We start from the raw sequence: 25,428 nt of genomic DNA, 5'->3' as shown, positions 1-25,428 counted from the left end.
CTTTAAAACTTTGCACATAAATCTTCGTAAAACAAGATGAAGTATCGGATATTAACATATGTAAATAAAAAAATATATATAATATCATATGTCAACATCCCTAACAGAAAAAAAATAAAATAAATATCAGTTGTCGACATTCAAAATAGAAAAAAACCTTTGGATGGAATTAGAGAGATAGAATGTTATTATTTTTAGCTGAGGTATAAAATGAAAATTTAAAAAAAAAAAATAGAAATACAGAAGAAATGTTTGGAAGTGCAGAGAGAAACTCCCTTGCACAAAATGGGAATTGTTTACACGGAACTGTTTACACGAAACCATGAAAATGAATTCATACACTTTTTGGAATAAGGCAGAATCTTGTAAAAAGTTATTGAATTATATATTTCCAAGTTTTTACGGAAAAAGTTCTGATTTACAATAGAAATGAGTAATCCGAAGTTAATTTTTAATTAATTTGAATTATTCATTTTACAATACTCTATAATATAACTACAAAATAATCTTTTCATAATTATTTACAAAATTACTCCATAATATTCTCACCGAAAATTTCAAATTACAACCTTTTCAAAAAGTTTGGTGACTTTAGATTGTTTAACTATTTTATTTTAGATCTCATGTGAAAACCTACAAAATAATATAAGAGAAGAAATGTGATTTTTTTAAGAGATGATATCATAATATTTTAATAATAAAATGTTTAAATTATAAATAGACTTTTTATTAACTAAAGTCTATTTAATAAAACATCATTATTTCTTTAAACTTTCTTTCTAAATTGTTTTCTCTAAATTATTTTCTCTAGATTTCTTATTTCAATATTCATTCTTTTGAGAATCAAGAATCGTAGAATTATTTTTACTTTTTTTGAGGTGTTTTGGTTTTTGGACCACATATGGGTTATATGGTTATGTATATGATTCAAACATGCTCTAAGTGAATTTTTGTTGTTCTATAGTCATAGTGTATGTTTAGTTTTCTAATTAAGACTTTATTTGACTAGTTAGATCATCTAGTGAGAATAAGGAGCATTTGTGAGATTAGAGGTCGTTTAACTAGCTAAGAGAAGTTAATTTTCATCTTGAACTATTTGATTTTGTTGTTTGATACAATATGGGTTGATGGTTGAAATAGTACATTATTCTTGTTGATCTTTGTTGAATTGGGTGGAAGTTTGGTTGGTTATGTGAAAACGTGTTGAATGATGAAAGTGATATTTGATATTGTGATATTGAGATTAAATGGTGGAATTGTTCCTAAACGTGCTATATCTAGGGACATGACAAGGGTCTTAGCGAAAGAGGTAGAGCGAAAAGCGATATTTTTGGTTCAAATGGGTCTTTTTTATCAAATTGGTTTTGTTTATGACTTGTTTAGAGAAGGAAAATTCCCATTTGGGTTAAGGGTACCAATGATTCTACATAACACATACACAAATTTTGCAAAATAGTTGGCCAAATCCATCCCCTTCTAGGCGAGTTCTAAATTTGAGTTTGACATAGAGTCGTGGGAGACTTGTGTGCTAGACAAGCAAACTCTTATTGAGAAAAAAGTCAAACTCGAGTTTGGCGGAATTTACTCTTGTATATGACGATTTATATTTTGTTTCGGTGCTCACATTATTGGGCTAGCCATTTAGTTGCCGAGTGAATGCCTTCGAGAAGTATCTTAGACTTGTTGAGCAAGTCTGTCAAATTTCGACGGTGAATTGAGGTTTGTACTGTGGAGAATCTATACATAAATTTTGATTCTATGAAAGAGTGATGTTTATAAAAATATAAAAGTAAATTAATAGAATGAAACGAATGGTTCAAAGAATTGTATGTTTGGTATGAGTTTTAGCACTTCTAAACAGAAGAGTAAGTTCATGTTATCTCAATGATATGCTTCGTCTATGGACACATAAATACTATAAAACAGTTTTTAAACTAGAGTCAATCATACAAGGGTTTCTCCAATTTATTCCTGAAAACAGTTCTTCGATGTTAATTTCTAAAACTGTTTTTATAAATAACAACAACAACAAAAGCTAAGTCAAATATTTCATAAGCTAATTTTGAAAACATTTTTTTTTTCTATTTTGAGGTAATTAATAGACGTGAAACTACTATAATTTAAATGATATATTATCCTTCATTCCAGTAATTTCAGTCTACATTTAAAAACAGTAGATTAATATCTGAGAATCAAAACTTTTATTTAATATCATTTTTTTGTTACGAAAGAAAAAAATCTTATAATTTTATAGTTCAAATTATCATATGACAAAATAAAATGATATACTCATATATGTTAACATAATTATTTTATTGTACAGGTCTTGACTGGTTATTTTAAAAGTATCAAAATAAAATGTTCAAATTAAATTAAATTTTATTGTTTAATTTTAATTGTAAAGTTATTATAATTATTTTTTAGAGATATCAATCTAGTGTGAAAGATAATTTTTTTCTTAAAACTTTTGTACTTCTTTTAAACATTAAAAGTATTTTTCTCATTAGAAGAAAAAACATTGAAAACTATAAGTCCGATAATCAAGTTGGACACTAGGCACCTCACACATCTATTGGAAACGGACACTTATGATGGGCACGGAACAAGAAAAAATCTTCTGCAAAAGTCCAATTTTTAGAGTTATTGGGAAAGTGTGAAAGATTTGAATTATGAAAGATGAAATAAAAAATAATAATAATAATAATTTATTCACATGACATTTTGCCGTTACTATTTATTAAGAAAATTTTTGCTAATTATTAACAGAAAAGATGAAAGTTATATTATTCAGTGACGTTACTTAATTAATAAAAAAATTAATTAAAAATATTTAAAATTTAAAAATTTAAAAAGAACATAAAATTTAACAAACCTATATTGAATAATATGATAAAACACATCATAGCCGGTACGGAACTGAAACTAATTTATCAAGAAATACTTTGCTAACAAAAACCACATGTTTATAATAAGTACAACAATCAACATGAATTACGTATCGTATCACAGTTGAAAGTCATTGGAATTCAGAGTGTTTATACCTTTGATTTAGATATTGAAAGTGAATTGTCATATTTTTTATTGTTTTCAATAAAAAAAATATGGTAGTCCTGAAACATTATTGAAGTTCTGGGTGTGTTTGAAAAGGAAAAATAACAAAACAGACATTTGGTTCTAGTAATTCCACATACACAAAACATGTTTTGATTGAGGTGTGAAACAACAAGATTGAATTTAAAGTATGTTTGTAAACTTATGCGTTTACCGTTTCAAAACTTTTCGCTTATATTTATACAAAATTTTAGAAATCTTATTAAAAATTTTAATTCAATTTTAAAGTTTGAGTATGTTTAAAATCTATTTTTAGAATAGTATTAGAGGTATTTAAAGTTTAGTCTAACAATATTTATTATTTAATGAGTTTATGATATCTATGCTACTAATATATTGAAGTTTGAGATGTATATATTTATGTAAGAGAGTACGAATATTTCACATTAACTAAAAATACAACAATTTTACAATGTATTAATAAAAACAAAACTTTATATTTTAATTTAATTTTATAAGATTAAATTATGTTTAAAATTTACTTATTAATAATGGATTATACTAACAGATACTTGACATTAATTTTAATTAAAGATAATTAATATGTCTTTAATTTTATAAAAATATATAATTAATTATAATATTAAATGAATTTTGACATAATTATTATAAACATATTTTATTTTATTTAAAGGATAAAAATGTTGATAAATAATATACAATTCTAATTAATAATTTATTTGATGTACACCTATAAAAAGTTAAAAAAATAATTAAATAGAAAAATAACTATATTTTAATATTGTTAAAAATTAAAATATAATTAAATGTAAAAAAATTAATTTAAAGCACTAACAAAAAATATATTATGGAGAGTACAATATTTTTATCACAACATAATTTGAAAAAGATTATAAATTTCAAAGAGAAGAGATATTTTTTTCTTATATTTTAGTAAAGACTTTACAAATTTCAAAATGTGTTTATTTTATATCATAAGTAATGTTTAAAAATTTTAGAAACCATTTTTTGTCTTTACAATTAATAAATCTAATTTAATTTAATTAATAAAAATAATTACTTCATTTTATAATATAAAAATAATAAAATTATTAATTATTAATTATACCTTAATCTGTACCTCATAAGGTACCGGTTAACATTCTTCATTAATAATATCCAAATATATATTTAACTTAAAAAATCTTACTTTTAATATAATATAATTTAATATTAATTAGTAGAATATCTTTAATACTTATTTTCGTATTTATTTATGATTCAACATCTTAAATATAAGATTGAAAAAAATCTTAGACAAAATTTCATAATAAATATTTTTAAAGTAAATTTTGAAAATTTAATGCTATATTAATAAATGAGTTTAAGTTTAGTTTAATTTTAAAACATTATTTTTTTAAAATGAGTTTTTATATTATATATATATATATATATATATATATATTATAATTTGTCTCGTATTAATCAAAAAAAGGTACTTTTTAGTTGTTGTGTGAAATGAACAGCAAGAAGGAAAGAGTCTACATCTGTGTAAAACATATGGCAATCGACTCAATGCAGATTAAATGCACAAAATATCATTTAGTGAAATAAAAGAAAATAAAAATAAAAATAAAAATTGTGGCTACAGTTAGGAGAGGTTAGAAGTTCACACGGAAAGACAAACACTAGTGCAATGGTCAACATTTCAAACAGGTCATTGTCAACTCTTGACCCCTCACTATACACAGTCTATGATTTTATGTATTCAAAGCTTAAGAAAACATGACTACACTCCAAATACAAGTTTGTTAAGAAATACCTAAATACCTAAATTATTATTTAAATTTATTGAACTTAAAAATTATTTAACCTTTTATTAACAATTCTATGCTTTTCATAAATTATATAAAAAAAAAGTAAACAATAATAAAAAGTGACGATAAAGAAGGACACGTGGCAAAGAGATGAGGTAGGGATTCTGCATTCATATCTCACCTTTATGCAGAAACAGAACAACAGAGATGTTACAGTGGCGAATAATCATTTCACCTTTTAGCCTCCAATTATTCATTTCTCCATCCCATCAAAATTTTTTTATTACTTCTTTTGTGGCTTCTAATGAAGATCCTCTTTTTTTCTTCTACAAAATATCATCAATTTCATTTTCAATTCTTATAACAGGTTTAAAATTTTTTAAAATGTCTTCTTTCGTAGATAAAAGTATGTAAAAAAATCAACTTTTTTTTTTTATATTTTATGGGTTCACAACAAAGTAATATGCAACAGACTTTTTATATAAGAAACATAATTTTAATGCATAGAATTTTAGTGGTAGTGGCTAGGGAAGTCATTTGCAATTTCAAGAAAAGATCTTTTAAATCAACCTATGAGTAAAGGTAAAGTGCCCGTAAGTAAGCAAACCTTTGTTTCAAATTATTATCATCTAATAACTTGAACTTATTTGAATTGAACAAGAATCCAAAAATATTTTTAAATGTTATCCTTTAACGAAGTAATTATTATTATGTCTTCAACAATAAAAAAATAATTGACTCTAAATGACTCTTTAAATTGTTGACTTTCTTTACTTTTCCAATACTACAACTAGATTCCAAAACCTTAATTTCTATTATTTTATATAGGAAATAATATGTTTAACAACTCCCAATTGGATTAAATAAAAACTATGTTTACACATCATGGAGTCATTTTTATTTTATGACTTACATCACGGGTATAATCAAGAATTAAAGAAAAGGATTTTTTTTGTGTGATTTATGTAATCAAACTCTTAATATTATTGGACCAAAATGATATCAAATCACTTTTCAATGAAAATGTTGAATGTGACTGACATAATCTTGTGCTATCATATCAAATTTTAAAATATCTTCTATTACAAAATTTTGTATAAACCTTGACAGTTGAGGATGGTTGGGTCGTTGAGTGAGGTCTGGGTTCACTAGGTGAATTTTATTGAGTATTTTAGGTTTGGACGTTGGGTGAGCCACTCACTGAGTGAAAACAAATTTATGAAAGTTTCATAGAGCTCAAAGGGAACCAAACACTAAGTGAACCAAGTGTTTACTAGATGATACACTCATCAGATGAATGTACTATTTCCAGAAAAGAAATACTATATTATATAACTATAGAGCGTGAATTAATGCACGCGTGTTTCGAAAGACTTAGCTCTTGATGTTTAGTAGACTTAGGATTTGAACCAATTTATTAAGATGTCATATGAGAAGTGCAAAATCTTTAAATCTAATTCAATGCACGAGTCTTTCGAAAGTATAAATATTGTCACTGGTAATTCAACAGCAAATGAAATGTTAGATCCCAGATTATTTTCTACTTAATTTTTTTTTAAAATATACTAGCTTATGCTTACTTTTGTGGTTCTGGTTTTCATATGCTATAATTGTATGCCACAAGAGTAAATGGTAATGTAGGTAGGAGTGTCCAAGTCATATACATTAAGATATTTCATAATTATATATATTCTAACTACAAACTAATTTTAATGACCAAAAATATATTTAGAGACTAATTTTTTAATTAGAAACCAAATTATTTGATAGTCAAAACCTTGATAACTAATGTTAGTGTCCAATTTAGATATCAATTCATAATATAAACTATTTCATCTATCAATTATAATTTTTTTAAAACTATTTTACTTATCAATAATTTTTAGTTTATAAATTAGTATCTAAATTGGTCACTTATGTGACTAATTATTTTTTGTCACTAAAATTATCATTACTTAAATATTTTCTTATAATGAAATTTGTCTTTAATGATATTTCTCTATCATAATTTTTTTTTTATAAATTTTTATGAATTATTGGATTCTTACGTGGTCTTACTTGTAATTCATTCCAAGTATTCATATCTTAACATTTATTTTCATGTTGTTTGATTTTTTTCATTGATATATCTCTTATTAAATTTTTTTTAATAATATCTATTTTAGTGACAAAAAATAATCAGTCACTATAGTAATAAATTTATATACTAATTTATAAACTAAAAATTATTGATAACTAAAATAGTTTCAAAAAACTACAACTGATCTTTAAATTGGTAACTAAAATAATTTCTAATATAAACTGATCTCTAATTAAAAAATTATCTCTAAACATATTTATATTTATTAAAACTAGTCATTATTTAATTTTTTTTATCTAATCAATGTGAGCTATCACTAGCTAATAAACTTCTTATTATTTCATATTTAAACAATCTACAACAAAAATATTATATTTTGTCAACATGTTCTAAGTAAATAAAACCATTTTCTATCACTAATTTCACTATTAATTATCTTTCGATACTAATAAGCGGATGAAAACGTCTTGAAAAATTATCCTTGAGAAAACACTATTCATTTCTGTTATGAATCCCTTTCCAACTCTCGCTTTAATATCTAGATCTCAAATTCTAGATTCATAATGAAAATACAACTATAGAAACACTTTTCATTGTCAATGCCTAACTTTCATTATTAGATTAATTTGTCAAATCATTAGAGTCAGTTAAATCCTAAATATTATCACTCCCAACCTAACTTTACATTAATTTCATTATTCAATTTTTCATAAGAACCATGAACAAATTTATCAATAGTTTTTTGTTGTGATTTTATTAACATTCCCTCTCGTTATTTTTTCACTTCAAGATAAATATTTTGTACGCTAACATCTTATAAAAATAAATCAACTAATAAATAAACACACAAATAAAGGAACAAACACTTGAAGTACAAGTCGAACTTGAATATCTAATCACCACATTTGCTAATTTCAAAATCTAACTTCTGAGAAAGCAAATATGCAAAAAATAATTTAATAAAAAGCTTACCACAAAAATAAATCACACTTCTTCTATAAACAATAAAAGTTATTTACATGCATTTTTTTAAATTAATATTATAAATATTAAAAATATCCCTCTCAATTTTATAGAAGGCCTACAATAGACTCTCAAATAAGCCATTATCACTCGTTAACAAAAGTCATAACATCCAATCTCATTGAAAGGAAAAAAGAAAAAAAAAATCAACAAAGTAAACCATGATGCGAGTACTTTCCTTAAATTCGTGCATGTTATTGTGTTTTAAGTTTTGTTGTTCTTTATTTTTAGGTTTTTTAGGCCATCTTCTCTAATAATACTACCATGAAAAACGTGAGTGTAGTATAACATTACTCTAACTTACAATAATCTGTCATCATTACCCTAATTTACGATATTAAAACGTTAATCATGGGACTCGTGTTCTTGATAGATATTAGGTCAAACTTGACGGAAGAACTACCTAATATATGTCGATCATTTCGTAAATCCTTTCCATTGAAACAAAAATGTGGAATTAATGAATGTTATAAAATTAAATATCAGTAATTCAAGTTAATATGAAGAGCGTAAGAAACATCTTTTTTTAATATATGTTTTATTGTTGGTTAAACAATATTAATAATTAAAAAGTAAAGAAAGACTCAAAATATGAAGTGAAAATAAAATAAAAATTCTAAATTTTAAGAAATTCTAATTAGTGGAAAATAGTGCGTAGCTTACTTTAAAAGAAAATCGACAACCTAAACAAAGTTGCATTAAAACAAAGAAATAAATGTCCAACATTATTCAAAGCTAAACAAGTCCTAGTTATTTTAGATTTCTATAAAGGATTAAGTATGTTTTTGTTCTCAAGTTTTAATGAATTTTGGAATTAGTCTCTCTTTGAAATTTGATATCAATTTAGTCATTCATCTTTAGAAATGTGTGGATTTAGTCTTTATTATCAATTTTTATTAAGTTTATTTGATATTTCAAGCGCATTTCATGATAGTATTTGAATTGTTTACACCATTTGACACACTTTCGCTATAATGTTAACTTAAATATTATCATAAAATGCATTTACAATGTCAAATAAACTTAACAAGATTTGATAAGAAAGACTAAATCCACAAATTTCTAAAAATAAAAGACTAAATTGGTATCAAATTTTAAAAAGGAACTAATTTTAAAATTCACTAAAACTTGAAGGACCAAAAACATATTTAACCCTTCTATAAATGATTATTCTCACCGTAAATATCGCTTTTCCATCGTGCCATGTTTAAAACAGGTTATCATCATCGTTTGATCTAATCATAAGAATCGGTGTTTTGTGAATTGAATGTAACCATTATTATAAACTGTGAACTCCATTTTCATTGTTTAACACAACTTTCAAATCTGGAGGTTAGTTTTTTTTTTTTTTTCCATAATCATTAATTTATTTTCAAAATGGTCTGTTGCCTCATTTTCAAAATATAGATATATCTATACATTTAAAAGAAAGTAGTTAATTATTATTAGAGTATATGTGATACGATTCCATGCACTACACAAGTTATTACAAAATAATTGCTAACATATTAATGATCGATACATTTTAAAAATAAAAAGATTTATGTTAAATTTCAAGTAGTATAATTTAATCTTTGTTTTTTTATCATTGAAATGACGTATTATAACTTTTATTAGTATATAAAAAATATTTAATTGTATTTTTTTATAACTTTTTAAAATTATCTATAACAATAAAGGGGATTATTCTTTTTGTGTCCACATTTCATAATACCTGTTTTACCCTCAATTATTTTAAAAATTAATTATTTTATAAATAATTTACTTTTAATCATTTTTCTACAAATCTCTTTTGTCTTAAATTATTATTTAAATTTTCTTTTTACATTTTTTTAAAATTTTATATTTAACAACTATTTTAAAAATTATATATTTATTATTGATCTTAAAAAATGTGAATACACATGCGCTGTCGCGCATGTGTGTTCGCTAGTTAGTGTATAAAAAATATTTAATTGTATTTTTTTATAACTTTTTAAAATTATTTTTTAATTTTATCAACTTTGTTTCATTAGCGTTTGTAAATTTAATAAATATTTTGTTTTTCATTAAATTTATTTAATATTCTAATTTGAAATGAATACAGTGTTTTCTTTGTTGTGATTTTTTTTTTTATAAAAAATGATTAATTGATATTAAAAGAGTAAGAAAATGAATACACACATGAGTATGAGTGTATATTTGTTATCCGATAAAGATGAGGATAAGATAAAAATATTATGCCCTTTGAGTGTGTGTATAAGTATGATGTTGATTTTTTTTCTTTGAGATAACTATGAGATAATAAAATTTGTATGTAGAATAGACAAGAATATGTATTAGGACAGGTATAGAGACTAGAACAAGACATATATGTACATATTATCCGGTCCTCATACTCAATTGAAAAAATTGAGTATTACTCATATTCATACTCATATTCACTAAATGCTAGGATTTTTTATCAAAATAAGAACAAATTCGGACAATACTTACCAAAATTGTGAATAAGTAATTTTAAAGCCGTTACTCAACATTTAAAATAAGGTTAGGTTTACACTTAGTTATATATAGTAAATTTATTTTATTTCTTTTCGGTCAATGTGGGACTTCTAACACCTCATCTCCCCTCATGTTGAACCATATACATATTGATCGTGAAATTAAACATTAATGGATGGTCTTTAATATATATATATATATATATATATATATATATATATATATATATATATATATATATATTGTTCCGTTTGAACGAGTAGAAAGAAGGTGTATTTAAACTACTTTATAACCGGTAAACAACTCATTGAATTCAATTAGACTAATCATTGCCCATACCCAAAATTTTCATTAAGTATAATTTATTTTTAAAAATATCTACTGATGTTCAGTTTGAAGTAGAGTTCTTTAAATACAGTAACATATAAATAGTATGAAAAAATGTAGTTAAGAGGAGAGTATTAATAGTAAGACCAATAATTTCATTAAGAGTGGTTGTGGTTGCATTGAGAATAACAAATGCATTGATATATATATATATATATATATATATATATATATATATATATATATATATATATATATATATATATATATATATATATATATATATATATATATATATATATATATATATATATATATATATATATATATATATATATATATATATATATACTCTCTTAATTTTTATTAAAATTAGAATTAGTTCTTTTTTTAAAATTTTATCAGATTTAGTTCTTCAACTTTAAAATTGCGTGAAGTGAATTTAATCACTTTAATCAATTTTTGTTAAATTTATTTGACGTTACAAATGTACTTCATAATAATATTTGAGCTATCTACACCATTTGATACATCTTCACCTTAATATTAATTGAAAAACGTGTTTTGAAATATCAAATAAATTTAACAAATTTGGGTTAAAAAAAAACTATATTTACATAATTATAAAGTTGAAGGATTAAAAAGAAACTATTTTCAATTTTCATTTAAATCTAAGAGACAAAAATCATATCTTATATATATATATATATATATATATATATATATATATATATATATATATATATATATAATAAAAAAGCTATTTAATGTAAGAAAAAAATAGTATAGGTATAATTGTTGATTTGGTACTCCAACTTTTTCGTTAAGTTTAATTTGGTACCAAAACTTTTAGTTTGTTCAATTTAGTACCCAATTTTCTAAAGAAATTCAATTTGGTCCTCTCCGTTAAGTTGAAGTTAACACCGTGTCCTGTGTCAAGCCATAGAATTTTAAATTTTTAAAATTTTTTTTTTCAAAAACAATTTTTTTTTCAAAAAATTTTAAAACTGCCACGTGTCAGTTTATCATTGTGCCATGTGGCAGCTTATAATCATGACACGTGGTAGTGATAATTGTTGTTTTCAATTTAGTACCCCAATTTAAATTTTTGGTTCAATTTAGTACTCCAATTTTTTAAAATAATCCAATTTCGTCCTCTCCAATTTGAGACCAAATTAGTAAATAAGCTTAATTACAACCTATATATACATGTTACAATAACTTTTTCTAATATATAGATCAAATTATTTCACCTAAATACTTAAATTATTTTACTTTTTACATTTTGACCTTTGTAATTTTTTACACATGAAATTTTTTACACTTGTAAAAAATAAAATAATTTGAATATTTAGGTGTAGTGATTTGATGTATAAATTCAAAACAATTATTTTAACATGTATATATAAGTTATAATTAAACTTAGTTACTAATTTGGTTTCAAATTGGAAAAGACGAAATTGAATCATTTTAAAAAATTGGGGTACTAAATTGAAAACAACTATTACCACTGTCACATGTCATGATTGTAAGCTGTCTCGTGGCATGATGATAAACTGACACGTGACAGTTTTAAATTTTTTTGAAAAACAAATAATTTTTTTTAAATAAAAAATAATTTTTTTAAAAAAAATTAAAAATTTCATGGCTTGACACGTAACCTGTACAGACACGATGTTAACTCCAACGGAGAGGACCAAATTGAATCTCTTTAGAAAATTGGTATACTAAATTGAACAAACCAAAAGAAAATTTGTTTAACATATCATACTTGTTTGATATATATATATATATATATATATATATATATATATATATATATATAATTCCATAAACTAATTTTAATTATACCTTATTTATCTAGTATTAATAAATAAAAGAAAAATGTCGACAGGATGTTGGAAAAACAAAAGAAAGGCCTGAACACCAATTTCCATGGAAAACTTTGGCACCTTCTAGATTTTGGAAACAACAAACAAATTTCGTCCAAGTTTAACCACCATTATATTTGATAATCCTCAAAGCCTTTTTTAAAAGGTTAGACAAAATAGCCTTTTATTTTTCAAACTTTTTCACATCGTTATTGCTGAGATGGTGTCCATTATGCACAACACGACGACGACAATTTCCTAGCATCAACAAGACTGGAGCAAAAGCTAAGGAATTTATCAATTTTCAAGACTCCCACTCTATTTTTTATTTCTCTTCCAACACAATTTCCTCGAAATTTTGTGATATAAGCTTTTGAATTCAATTTATTATTGTTGAATTGTAGAAAAATGAATAATATTCAACAAGACTAGACCAAAGACATTTGAAAGATTTTAGGTTGGAACGATGACTACAAAAGGAAAATGTTTGAAAGTTTGAATAAGGTGGAAAATAATTTACATTATGCTTTTTTTTTTCTTTTTTCTTTTTCTTCATTGCTAACTAACATCGAGTTGTTGTAGCCATTCTACTGTCCGAAAATATTAATAGAAAGGAAACCATGATGTAATATTATAAGAAAATTGTTGGTTTTATATATTTTTTTCATATAGATTATAGCTAGTGAGAGATTTTGATTTTATATATATAACATTAAAATAATTAATGTTAGTGACTAAAAATTGTTAGTCAATATAGTGATTAATTTAGATATAAATTTACAAAATAAAAAATTATTTGTTATTAAAATAGTCACTATTATGAATAAAAAATGATAATTGATTATTAATTAGTTACAGACTAATTTAGAAACCAGTTCTTTTGGTAGCAAAAACCTTGATATCTAATGTTTAGTGACCAATTTCCTTTGTTAACTAACTCTTAGAAACTAATTTAGAGATCAATTATAAATTTTTATTTATAATAGTGACTATTTTAGTAACTAATAATTTTTATTTTGTAAATTAATATCTAAATTGATTCTTATAGTAACTAATAACTTTTGGTCACTAAAATTGATTGTTAATGAATTATTTTTTCTCGTAGTGAAACGTCTGATGTTGTTTTTAAGTGTTCCACTAAGTCATGTAGGATGTAACTCTCGGTGGACTAAGAAGATTTAATATTATTTATATGAATAAAACATCCTTAAAGATAAAACCTAAAATGATAAATGAAGTATAAAGTAGTTGTTTACATTTGAGATATGGTGATTGATTCAAATAATGTTACTTGAGAGACTTGGAATTAAAATATATTCAAATGAGTGATAAGATGACTTAGTAATTAAATGAAAGGAAATGAAAGAAAAAGTCGTGGACTTGATCTCCTGTTAATAATTTGATGAAATAAGGTTGATTTTGTAGGTTTAGAAGAGATGGTGAGAGAAATTGTGGATTCAACTCCCTCTAACACCTAACGTTTGCTAAAAGAAAATCGAAAGTAAAGCATGAAGGTAAATTCATAAGAAAGAAACAATAAAGCATGAAGCATGCAGAGTGAGAGAGTGACAGAAAACTTTCGCTTCTCATTTACTGACAGAAAATTGTGGACATCAAAAAGTGTTTTACTGACTTTACGAGGTTATTTTTAGAAAACTTCCGCTTCTCATTTTAAGAAGAAGAAAAACTTGGAAAAGTCAGGGCAAACACGAAATAGGTTCACCATGTGATGCATGTATTCATTGGTTACTTCTAATTCATCTTAATCTGATTTTTAATAAAAGCTTTTTCTAGACACCAATAAACAAGACTTTAACTTATTCTGTTTGATAATATGTTGCAACACATTGAATTCAATTAATCTAATTATTGCTTGTATCCAAATTTTTCATTAAGTATAATATATTTTTTTAAAAATCTATTTGTTTTGTTTGAAGTAGAGTTCTTTAATTATGAAAATAATGAAGTTAAGAGTGAGAGTATGAATAGTAATAAGATCAATAATTGTAATAAGTGGTTGTGGTTGCAATGAGATTAATAAATTGATGGAAATTGGATGATAGCAAGCGATTGGTGATGTGGGAAAATATATATATATATATATATATATATATATATATATATATATATATATATATATTGGTCTTTATTTTAATAAACTCACCTAAAATTTCGTCACTGTTTTTCTTTTTATTGTGGTATGACAATCTTCAGTTGTTTTCTCTTTCTCTCTTTATATATAAAGAGAGAGAAAACAACCGAAGATTTTATGTAGACGTGAAGGTGGTGTAGTTACAATCAGTGGCGGATCTTTAACCAATATTTTGGGGGTACCAAAATGTTAGTTGAATTACTCTTTTGATTCATTTTTTTAAAAATGTCAAGTTGGTTCTAGTTGTTTTTAGTCTCAACTTAGTTCCGATTTTTTAAAAATTGATTAGTTATTTCGTTAATTTGTTGAAGCAGGACAAGGATTTTTCATCAAAATTGACATTATGATTATGTCAATTACACCAACAAAAGAAACTATCTTTAATTTTGATGATGAAAAAACCTTCATTTGATTCAAAAAATTTAACGAAAAAAAAAAACAAATTGCAATATTTTTTCAAAATTCGTGACCAAATTCAGATTAAAAAAGATCGAAGGACCAACTTGATATTTTTGAATGAAAATATTAACCAAAAAAGTAATTCCAAATTTTTTATATAAACTAGTAAAACATTATATTTACTTTTATTATGATAATAAAAAATAATAAAATTATAATTATTGTTATTATTATAATTATAAAATTAAATAAAAATATTTTTTATATTTAATTTTTATTTATAATGATTAAGTTTTAAAAAACAGTCAGATCCAAAAAATGGTTAAATTTAATTACTTAAAAGATAATATGAATAAAATAATTATTTTCATTTTAAAAAATATTTAAAAGGTAAATGTGTAAATTATATATATATATATATATATATATATATATATATATATATATATATATATAAATTTAAAATATCAAATTATATAAAATATATTAAAATTATTAAATTAAAAAAAAATATTTAAAAATACATATTAAATAATATAAATATAAAAAAATTGGGGGGCATGCCCTTGTCATATCAAAGGTCCGCTAATGGTTACGATACTTAAGTTTTATGCAAGGTTTATGTTTTTTGAATCTTAAATATTGAAGACATGTACATTTTAGTAATGAATAGTTAGTGTGAGAACCTAGGAAATCATGCTTTTAAGAGTGTCAATTATATGTCAATACAGGTGTGAACAGATCTGGTAATGATGTGGAACGTCCTTTGCCACACAATCACGTTTGTAACATGGTTCAGAAATAGGGACGAAAAACAAACGTTTTGAAAGCGCAAGGATCAAACGGTGATCAAGTTTCGAGAAGTGACCATTTACAAAATTCACTGAAACTAAAAGAACTAAAAACATATTTATCCCAAAAATATATGAATGTACTTTTTTAATCCAATTAAATTAATTATATTTTGTATGATAAAAGACAAATTGTATTAAATGTAATTCATAAATTATTTTTTTATTAATGTTTTAAAAATTAACGTGATTTATCATCATTGAATGAATGATTTTATGTTAGAAAATAATTTCAACTAATTTTACATTTTGACGTTAATCATTTTAATACTAATTTTGAAAATCAAACACGAACTTATTATACATTAAAATACGTAATAATTTTCTAAAAAAATAAAACGTGAGTTGAATTAAAAACTTTGAAGCTAATTTAACAAAGAAAAAACCTTGAATGTAAGATTTGTAAAACGTGACAGTGGAGTGATAAAAATGTACGATTAAATTAAAAATTAAAAATTGATTTTTTTACGCTGATATAAAAAAAAAACAATTAAAGCTAAAAAATAAATGTAAAAATGAGTAAATGGTCGTGTCCAAGCTGACATTATTAATATATCATAGGCCAGCTTAGCTTGGTCCAAAATCACATCCTAATTTTATTTTATATATTAATGACAAAAGGTAGATGCCAAACATTATTGTTTAGTTAGATTTAGAGTTTTATTTGGATAACTCATATAGTAAAATATTTTATTAAATGTCAATATATATAATATTGATGTGCAATTTTAAATTTAACTAAATACAACACAAATAATAAGATCCACATCTTTGTTTTGTATTTATATATGTATTTCTTAAATATCTATCCATTATCTAAACAATCCAAACGTATTATTCTTTTATTTTAATTAATTTAGAATCGATTAGTGATAAAATTAACTCATAATATAATATATAAATAATATAATATATAAATAAATGTAAATTTTTATAAATTAGTTTTATAAGATTGAATTATATATTTACATTTATATTTTAATGAAAATTATATATGAGGAGATTGATGTAAAATTAAATTAATCATAGGCTTTTAGTTGTGTAATATATTTAAACCCAATCTTAATTAAAAAATACATATTGTTCAATTTTAGTCTGTTTTTGTTCACCCATGTCAGAAAATAATTGAATTCGGATAATATCAAAATAAACTGTGCAAGTAACTTGAACATCAAATATCTCTAATGTGACAATTAATGGTTAGTTGATGTCCAAAATAAAAACATATGATAGTGACTTCACAATTTTAAAATTGCGATTACAATTCATTATTGCCTTATTGCAATTAATTAGTACTAATAAGAGGAATTAACAACCCACTATTATTACTCACTCCATGTTAAGCATGTCCAAGGATCATTTCACAAAGTGGACAATATGTGGGCCACACTATCTTTCTCAAAAAATTCCAATCCAATTTTTTTCTTAAAAATATTCTATTTTCAATATTTAATTCAGTGTTCAAACATGTTTGGAGAATAAAGTTGAAGAAAAAGAAAATTAAAGCAAGAGAGTAAGCAGGAATAGGAAAACAAGGGTCAATTTTGAAAAACATGCGTGTTCAGACTCTTAAATTATTCAAGGAGTATCAAAGCAATTTCCTAACACATGATCTTCCACACCCAAGTTTCACTGCATCTTCTTCTTCTTCTTTTTCACTTACTCGATGTGGGCCTAACAACCCTTCACAAATAACGTGGCCTTCTAACAAACTTTCTAGCCCAGTCATGTCCTTCTTCAACATAACTTTTCCTTTATAAATGAATCCCCACTCTCATTCTCAAACTCAACAACCCTCAACTCAACCTTTTCTCTCTCTCTCTAATCTCTCCACCAACATACATCATAGCCTTCAACATGAATAACCTTCCAAAATGCGAAGCAAACTTCAGCGCACTCACCCCTTTGACGTTTCTGTCAAGAGCTTCTGCATGTTATGCAAACAGAGTCTCTGTGATTCATGAAGGAACCTCTTTCACATGGGCACAGACTTATGAGCGCTGCCGTCGTCTTGCTTCCTCTCTCCGAGCTCTCAACATTGCTATGACTGATGTTGTAAGTCTACCAACTTTCTTTTTTCTTCTGCTTCCAACGTTGAATCATTAGTTAACACCGTGTCATCACATTCTTCTATCACCCTTTTCTGTCTTTTTCACCTTCACATAATGTTTTCTCAGGATCAAACCAGAAGAGTCTAGATTGTTTTCTATTGTCTGAATCAAAACATCATAATATATGTCGAAGACACGTAAACACCACCAGAGAAACTCAACATAAACTAAATTCAAAAACTACCGCTCAAGTTTTGTCGTATTTTTTTTGTTGGAAGAAGAACTTTTCAGAATACAAATATCGAGGCAAAGGTTTATTGAGCTACAAGAGTTGATGATTCATGCATATGCACTCTTCAATGTAAAACTACGTGTCAGAAACTTGTGCATTGGTTTATACAGACATGCAATATTTTGATTTTCATTAAAGACAGTTGTAGAGGTTGATACAATCTAATATGTTTTTCAACGAGAGAATGAGAAATAATGTATTAAACGGGGACCAATAATAGAGGTGTCAGTATGAATAGTATAGCTGTCATATTTTCTTTTATCTGAACATGATTCATGATATACGGAGTGCTCTGAAGGATTGACTCAGTGATAATTGATTTAACTTTTTTTGCTTTATGCAACAGGTATCAGTGCTGGCACCTAACATCCCAGCAATGTATGAGATGCATTTTGCAGTGCCTATGGCGGGTGCGGTGCTGAACACCATAAACACCCGTCTTGATGCCAAGAACATAGCCACTATTCTTCGTCACTCTGAAGCCAAAGTCTTCTTCGTGGACTACGAATATGTTTCAAAGGCACGAGACGCTCTTAGAATGCTCATGGACGACGACAACAACAGCGAACAAAAAGGAAACAGTGCTGCCATACCAACAAATCAACAGCACAGAGCATTTTCTCTCCCACTGGTCATTGTGATTGATGACATAAACTCCCCCACCGGGATCCGTCTGGGTGAGCTAGAATATGAGCAAATGGTTCATCATGGTAATCCAAACTATGTTCCCGAGATAATCCAAGACGAGTGGACTCCAATAGCGTTGAACTACACATCAGGGACAACCTCGGAGCCAAAGGGTGTGGTATACAGCCACAGAGGAGCATATCTAAGCACCCTGAGCCTGATATTGGGATGGGAAATGGGTAGTGAACCTGTCTACCTTTGGACACTACCTATGTTCCATTGCAACGGGTGGACCTTCACCTGGGGTGTGGCAGCACGTGGGGGGACAAACGTGTGTCTTCGAACCACAGCCGCACGTGACATATACAGAAACATCATACTTCACAACGTGACACACATGTGCTGTGCGCCGATTGTGTTCAACATACTGATCGAGGCAAAAGCAAGTGAGAGGCGTGAGATCAGGCTGAAAGGGAAGCCCCCGGTTGAGATTCTCACTGGGGGGGCACCACCACCGGCATCACTGCTTGAACAAATAGAGTCCCTTGGATTTCATGTCACGCATGCATACGGGTTGACGGAGGCCACAGGGCCAGCACTGGTGTGTGAGTGGCAGAAAAAGTGGAACATGTTGCCGCAGCAGGAGCAGGCTCAGCTGAAGGCACGACAAGGGGTGAGTGTGTTGACCATGGCTGATGTTGATGTGAAGAATCTTGAGACAATGGAGAGTGTGCCGAAAGATGGGAAAACAATGGGGGAGATTGTGTTGAAGGGGAGTGGGATAATGATGGGGTATTACAAAGATGATGAAGCAAGTTCAAAGGCTTTTGGGAAAGGGTGGTTTAGAACTGGTGATGTTGGAGTTATACACCATGATGGGTATTTGGAGATCAAAGATAGGTCTAAGGATGTGATAATTTCAGGAGGGGAGAATATTTCTAGTGTGGAAGTTGAGTCTCTTTTGTATAAACATCCAAGGGTTTTGGAGGCTGCAGTGGTGGCAATGCCACATCCAAGGTGGGGTGAAAGCCCTTGTGCTTTTGTGGCACTCAAGAAAAACTCACCGAAAAATGAGGTCACTGAATCAGAGATGATTGGGTATTGCAGAAAGAATTTGCCACACTTTATGGTCCCTAAGGTGGTGAAGTTCATGGAGGAGCTGCCGAAGACTTCAACTGGGAAGATTCAGAAGTTTGAATTGAGGGTGATGGCTAAGAGTTTTGTGGTGTCAGAGAATGTGCAGAGCAAGAAGAAGAGTAGTAACCAAGTGGGTCAAAATAGCATTGGAGGGTATAGTAATAACCAGCAACTTTTGGCTATGTCTCGTCTTTGAATTAAGTTTAGGTCTTTTTGTTTTGTCTGTTTGGAAGAAAAGAAAAAATGGATATCGTGTGTACATATACTACGATGTTCTGTTCTGCTTGTATCTAAATGGTTATGGCTTCGAGAATTCGAGGTTTAAGTTTACTGCAGTTTCATGTTCGAACCACTTTCCACCTTGTTTGGACGGTGTGACAGATCTACTCTCTTCTTTTTTCTAACTATGTCAGACTTTTGGAAGAATTAATTTTTCTTCTTTGTAATTTTTAAGTTCAAAGAAAAAAAATGTTCTGAACTGAAGTCAATTATGTACCAAATGCCTTATCCAAGAGTATCTTTACTTAATACAGTGGGGTTGGTATCAATTTCAAAACTTTTTGGTACAACAAGATTCTGTTGTGAGTTATGACATCATATTAAACAGAGTGATAAAAGTATAGATTTGATCAGTTAAGATTTATAATTTCCAAAAATATAAAATGATTATCACAGTTATAATATTAAATTGATAATAGTAGTACTTTCAAATTTCAAGGGCTATTTTACCATATCATTAATTTCAGAAAATAATTCAATTTATCATTAATTTAGTGACAAAACTAACTATTCGCTCTTTTGTCAGTAATTGTAGTCAACATTTTTCGGTAGTGCTATTCAATTAAATTTATTAAATTTTATTGAATAATTTTATATTACTTTCTCCTCAAATCTTACCAAGGAAAGATCATAAGTTATAGACAACACAAACTTCTTTTTTACGTATCAAACAAATTCAAGTCATTATACACAACAATTTTATGTATTTGTGCATAGTAACTAATCACACTTTCTCCTTCAAGTCAACCAACTCCTCATTATTTTTGAAGAATATGTTTGACTTTTTTTTTTCACAAATATCTTGTTAATTAAAATGAATTTCTATGTAAGTTAAAAATAAGAAAACTGAGTAGGTCAATCTTCTAACTTGAAAAGGTCACGGCATAATGAAGGAGCAAAAGAAGATTTCAGGCAGATAATAAATATAGAAAAGCTTGGAGAATGAATGATCACATGTTCACTTAATTTTGATTTGTTTTTGATAAATTCTTGACTTATTCATAGAAAAAGAGACCCTGAATTTCTTTATGTGGTGACAACCATACCCAAAACTTTTTGATGAAATTCGTGTCAGATGATTCACATGTTGGTTTCGTTATGAGTGTGAATATAGACAATAGTGTTGATTATTTTCTGTGAACGTTATAAATGCATTTGATTATTGTGAATCATTCTTTTAATACTAACTGCTTTTCTTGGAATGGATGAAAGATTATTTTAACATGTCTTCTAAGTATGATTCAATCTTGATATAGATAAAATAAAATAAGATTGAAGAATGGGTAAAATCGAAATGTTTATAATTTTTTTCAAGTAAAAACTAGCTGATAAAGAAAATATGGTTTTAGTTTAAATGTTATTTACTTTTAAGATAATAATAACCACTATCATATATTAAAAAAGATTTTAAACAGTTTAATTTTATAAAATCAGTTTATATTTACACCCTCTAATTTATTTTTAAGTTAATTTTATAACGTCCCAATTTAATAGAATCATTTTAATAAATAAAACGTGCATGTTTATTGTATATAAAAAAAAATAGAGCACTGATAACGCATACCAGAATTAACATTTTACAGTTATCTGTGATATACTTAAAAGGCACAAAACAAAATGTCAACAACAGAACTAAAAAGAGCAACAATTTAGCAAAAGATTGCTCACAGAATAAGGAATTACAAAGGCAACAATACTCCAAAAGATGCCAAAAAAAATGTATAACAATAACTAAACACATAAACTACGTAGTAGCATCACCACCCCTGCACGATCACCAAGAACTTCCACATCTGCTCACACCAAAGATTTAATGATCACCGCAAAAAAAAAATCAAACAGAACACAAACACAGAGAGAAAAGGTAAACTAGAACTAGAGATAAAAATAATTTTCATCATATATGTATACAAGTGATTTTTTAAACAGGCATTTAAGTAAGTATACAAGGTAGGCGAAGGCAAAAAATGAAAAACCCTCAAACTCAATTATCTGGATTGTGTGTTTGATATATAATTCTAAAGGAAGTATACACATGTGCTGGTTTCTAAACTCTACATAGCCTAGACACAAGTGGTCATCAACCAACCACACACAAAGTTAATCCCATTATGTTTTGGGCCCAAACATGTCCCAAGACTAGGATCTCCTGCCACTCTCACCATAATTTATTATACTCTGTATGAGTGTGAACGGTTATCAAAGTTTAGAATACCTTCTTTTATCTAAACATCTCCTATATCAAGACATACACTAACCAAACCATCACCAAGAATTTTCCTTGAAACTCTTTTATCATCAACATTCCACATGTTATCTCAGAAAAATTATCATCCCAAGCTAAACTCATCAAGTACATGTTAAAAAATGCCACATCATTCATGCATAGCTTCATAAATCATATTTTTAACATTAACTCAAGTTAAAATAAGGAATTAAAATTCTGCAACAATTCTCGCTTAAGCTAGATTGATCTCGTTTAAGCTAGATTGATATCGCTTAAGCTAGATTGGTCTCGCTTAAGCTAAATTGGTCTCGCTTAAGCTAGACTGATATCGCTTAATCTATATATTCTCGCTTAAGCTAGACTGATATCACTTAAACTATAAATTCTCGTTTAAGCTAGACTGATCGCTTAAGCTAGAATAGCAAATTTTCACTAGTTTCAACATGCAAAAGCCCAAAATCCCAAACAAAAAATAAAAAAACACAACCATGAACATCAAACCAACATTTCAATCACAATTCAAAACAAAAAAAAAAACATGCAAGACACTAAAAATATAAAAAGGGTTTTAAAGTCCTAGCTTCCCTTACCTAGACAGATGTTAACTTAAGGAACCCTCAGAGGAAGGAGCATTAGGAAAGGAGCTGAAAACATAAACAAAGATACACAAAATGAGGCTCTAAGGGCGACCCTGAAGTTGAGCTAACACTGCCAAAATGAAAAGGACGTGAAAACACGAAGTTTGAGTGTTCAACTTACGTGGAGGGAGCTTTCGACTAGCTCGAAGGGGAGTTTCGCAGTGCTTTAGCGTAGCTCCTGTTTCAGAAAAGGGAGAAGGTGAGTGAACTGTTTTGGGTGAATAAGACAGAATGGGAAGCACGTGAAAAGCTGAAGGGATCATGGAAAACAAGATGGACTGCCCTTGGACTCTTTTTACCAAAGCTGACCCAACTCTTTAACATAGAAAATGGGGTTTTACAAATTTGATCTCCAACGAATATGAATATAATAATAAATTACGAGACAAGTAATAGCAGTAATCTAAATTGAGTTAGAAAAAAAAATTATAATTGAGTACAATATATTTTAATTAAAAGTTCTTATTTATATAGATATGTTAGTTTTCAAGTGAGTGTATTCATTAAAGTCCAACATTTAGTAATATGAGGAGATAGATGCAAAAAATGTATTATAAAAATAAAGAATTGTTTTTGAAATTATCACAACAACTCAATATGTCTTTTGAGGGAAGGGTTTACAGTTTTGATCTATACAAAATTATACTTAAATGATAATACTTTTTATTGAGTATTTGTAAATGAAAACCTTGAAGTGCTAAATCATATCAATTTTTTTATGTATTTTTGTTTATATTTTTCTATTTTTATTGATGAGTGTGTTTCTACTTGAAGGTTTTTTTTTTTTGAGTGATTTCCAACAATTGTGGTATAAATAATTTTTGTCCTGTCATAGTGGAACGTGTTTGGGATCCATTAAATATTCTCTAGTTTGAATCCATGAATGTGTTGCTGAAGATGTTTTATAAAGATATTAAGCACATATGTTTCCTTAAAGTTTTTGGAATATAAATACACTTGTCATTTCGCAACTTTAGTTTCTTTTTTTTAAGTTTGACTCCTAATTTGTGAGTTTATGGCTACATATCTTAGCTTCAACTTCTTCAACACCAAAAAATCAACATGCATTATATAGGAACAATTATTGGCTCAAAAAATAAAATTAAAATATAGTAAAATAAAATTAATTAAAAAATTTCTTTAATCTTTGTTTAAAAAAAAAAACATAACAATAATATAGGTGTTTAAATAATTTTTGAAAATAGGAGTCAAAAAATAAAAACTCAAAACAAAAATATAAAAATATAAAATTTTAATTAAAAAATAAAAAATTGGATTTATTTTATTTTATTTAAGTTAAGTTAAATATTAAAAAAGGTTTTAACGTAAAAATTTTAGACGGTTTCTTATATTTTTATATTAAAAAATAATAATAATAATAATAAAATAATTTCCATTATAGTTTTTGGTCAGTTTGTGTTTTTATTTCAAAAGGCTACTTCACATTCAATAAGGGGCCAAGACTTTCCATTCTTGCACAAGCTTTTCATCTTCCTAATTTATTAAAAATATCACAGGAATTACATTTTATGCTTAATCATTCATATAATATCCTAATTAAAAAGAGAAACAATGAATCATGATTACACTAAGGAGAGGGAGTGGCTACTAAAGTAGACATGAAGAAAGCCAAATAAAATGTTAATAAGCCTTATTTAAAAAGTTGTCTGGATATTAAAGTTTTCACTAGAGGTCATCCTTTGACAAGTGAAAAACAGTCACTTCACAGATTTTATTTTATTTTAAATTTAATATAATTAGATTAAGAAAACTATATCTATTATATATTAAATTTAGAAACCAAAAGGTATTAAAATTTTGAAAAAACCATTTTTTAATTTCGCGTAAAGTTCTTTGATTAAAAGCATAACTAACCCTATTTTATATATATATATATATATATATATATATATATATATATATATATATATAGATAGATAGATACAATCATAATTTTCACCTCTAGAAAGATCTCAAAGTTACATGGATAATATTAAAGAAATCACTTTCAGTTTAATTAACTATGATTTGTTACTTAATGTATACAGACCTTATTAATTACGTTATGAATGAAGGTGAGCAAGGGAAAAGTATAAAAAGTGTGACAGAGAACTAAAACTAAGGA

General features: G+C 26.6%; 1 protein-coding gene across 1 annotated transcript; it reads left to right on the top strand.

Annotated features, from left to right (window-relative positions):
* Positions 1–17,800: 17,800 nt before the first annotated feature.
* LOC114188793 (trans-cinnamate:CoA ligase, peroxisomal-like) lies at positions 17,801–20,647 on the top strand. The gene is made up of 2 exons (XM_028077438.2): positions 17,801–18,107; positions 18,742–20,647. The coding sequence occupies exons 1-2, from the start codon at positions 17,910–17,912 to the stop codon at positions 20,353–20,355; spliced, it is 1,812 nt and encodes a 603-aa protein (XP_027933239.2). The 5' UTR covers positions 17,801–17,909; the 3' UTR covers positions 20,356–20,647.
* The last annotated feature ends 4,781 nt before the right edge of the window (positions 20,648–25,428 follow it).

The sequence above is a fragment of the Vigna unguiculata genome, chromosome 6 (assembly GCF_037176805.1).
Source record: "Vigna unguiculata cultivar grain cowpea cultivar isolate G323 ecotype 2 chromosome 6, ASM3717680v1, whole genome shotgun sequence".
NCBI lineage: Eukaryota > Viridiplantae > Streptophyta > Magnoliopsida > Fabales > Fabaceae > Vigna > Vigna unguiculata.
This window is presented reverse-complemented; position numbering and strand designations above follow the sequence as displayed.

Excerpts from the sequence above, each read along its gene's own strand:
- LOC114188793 (XM_028077438.2), top strand. The coding sequence starts at position 17,910 with ATGAATAACCTTCCAAAATGCGAAGCAAACTTCAGCGCACTCACCCCT. Across the intron at positions 18,108-18,741 it reads ACATTGCTATGACTGATGTT|GTATCAGTGCTGGCACCTAA; the intron begins GTAAGTCTACCA and ends TTTATGCAACAG.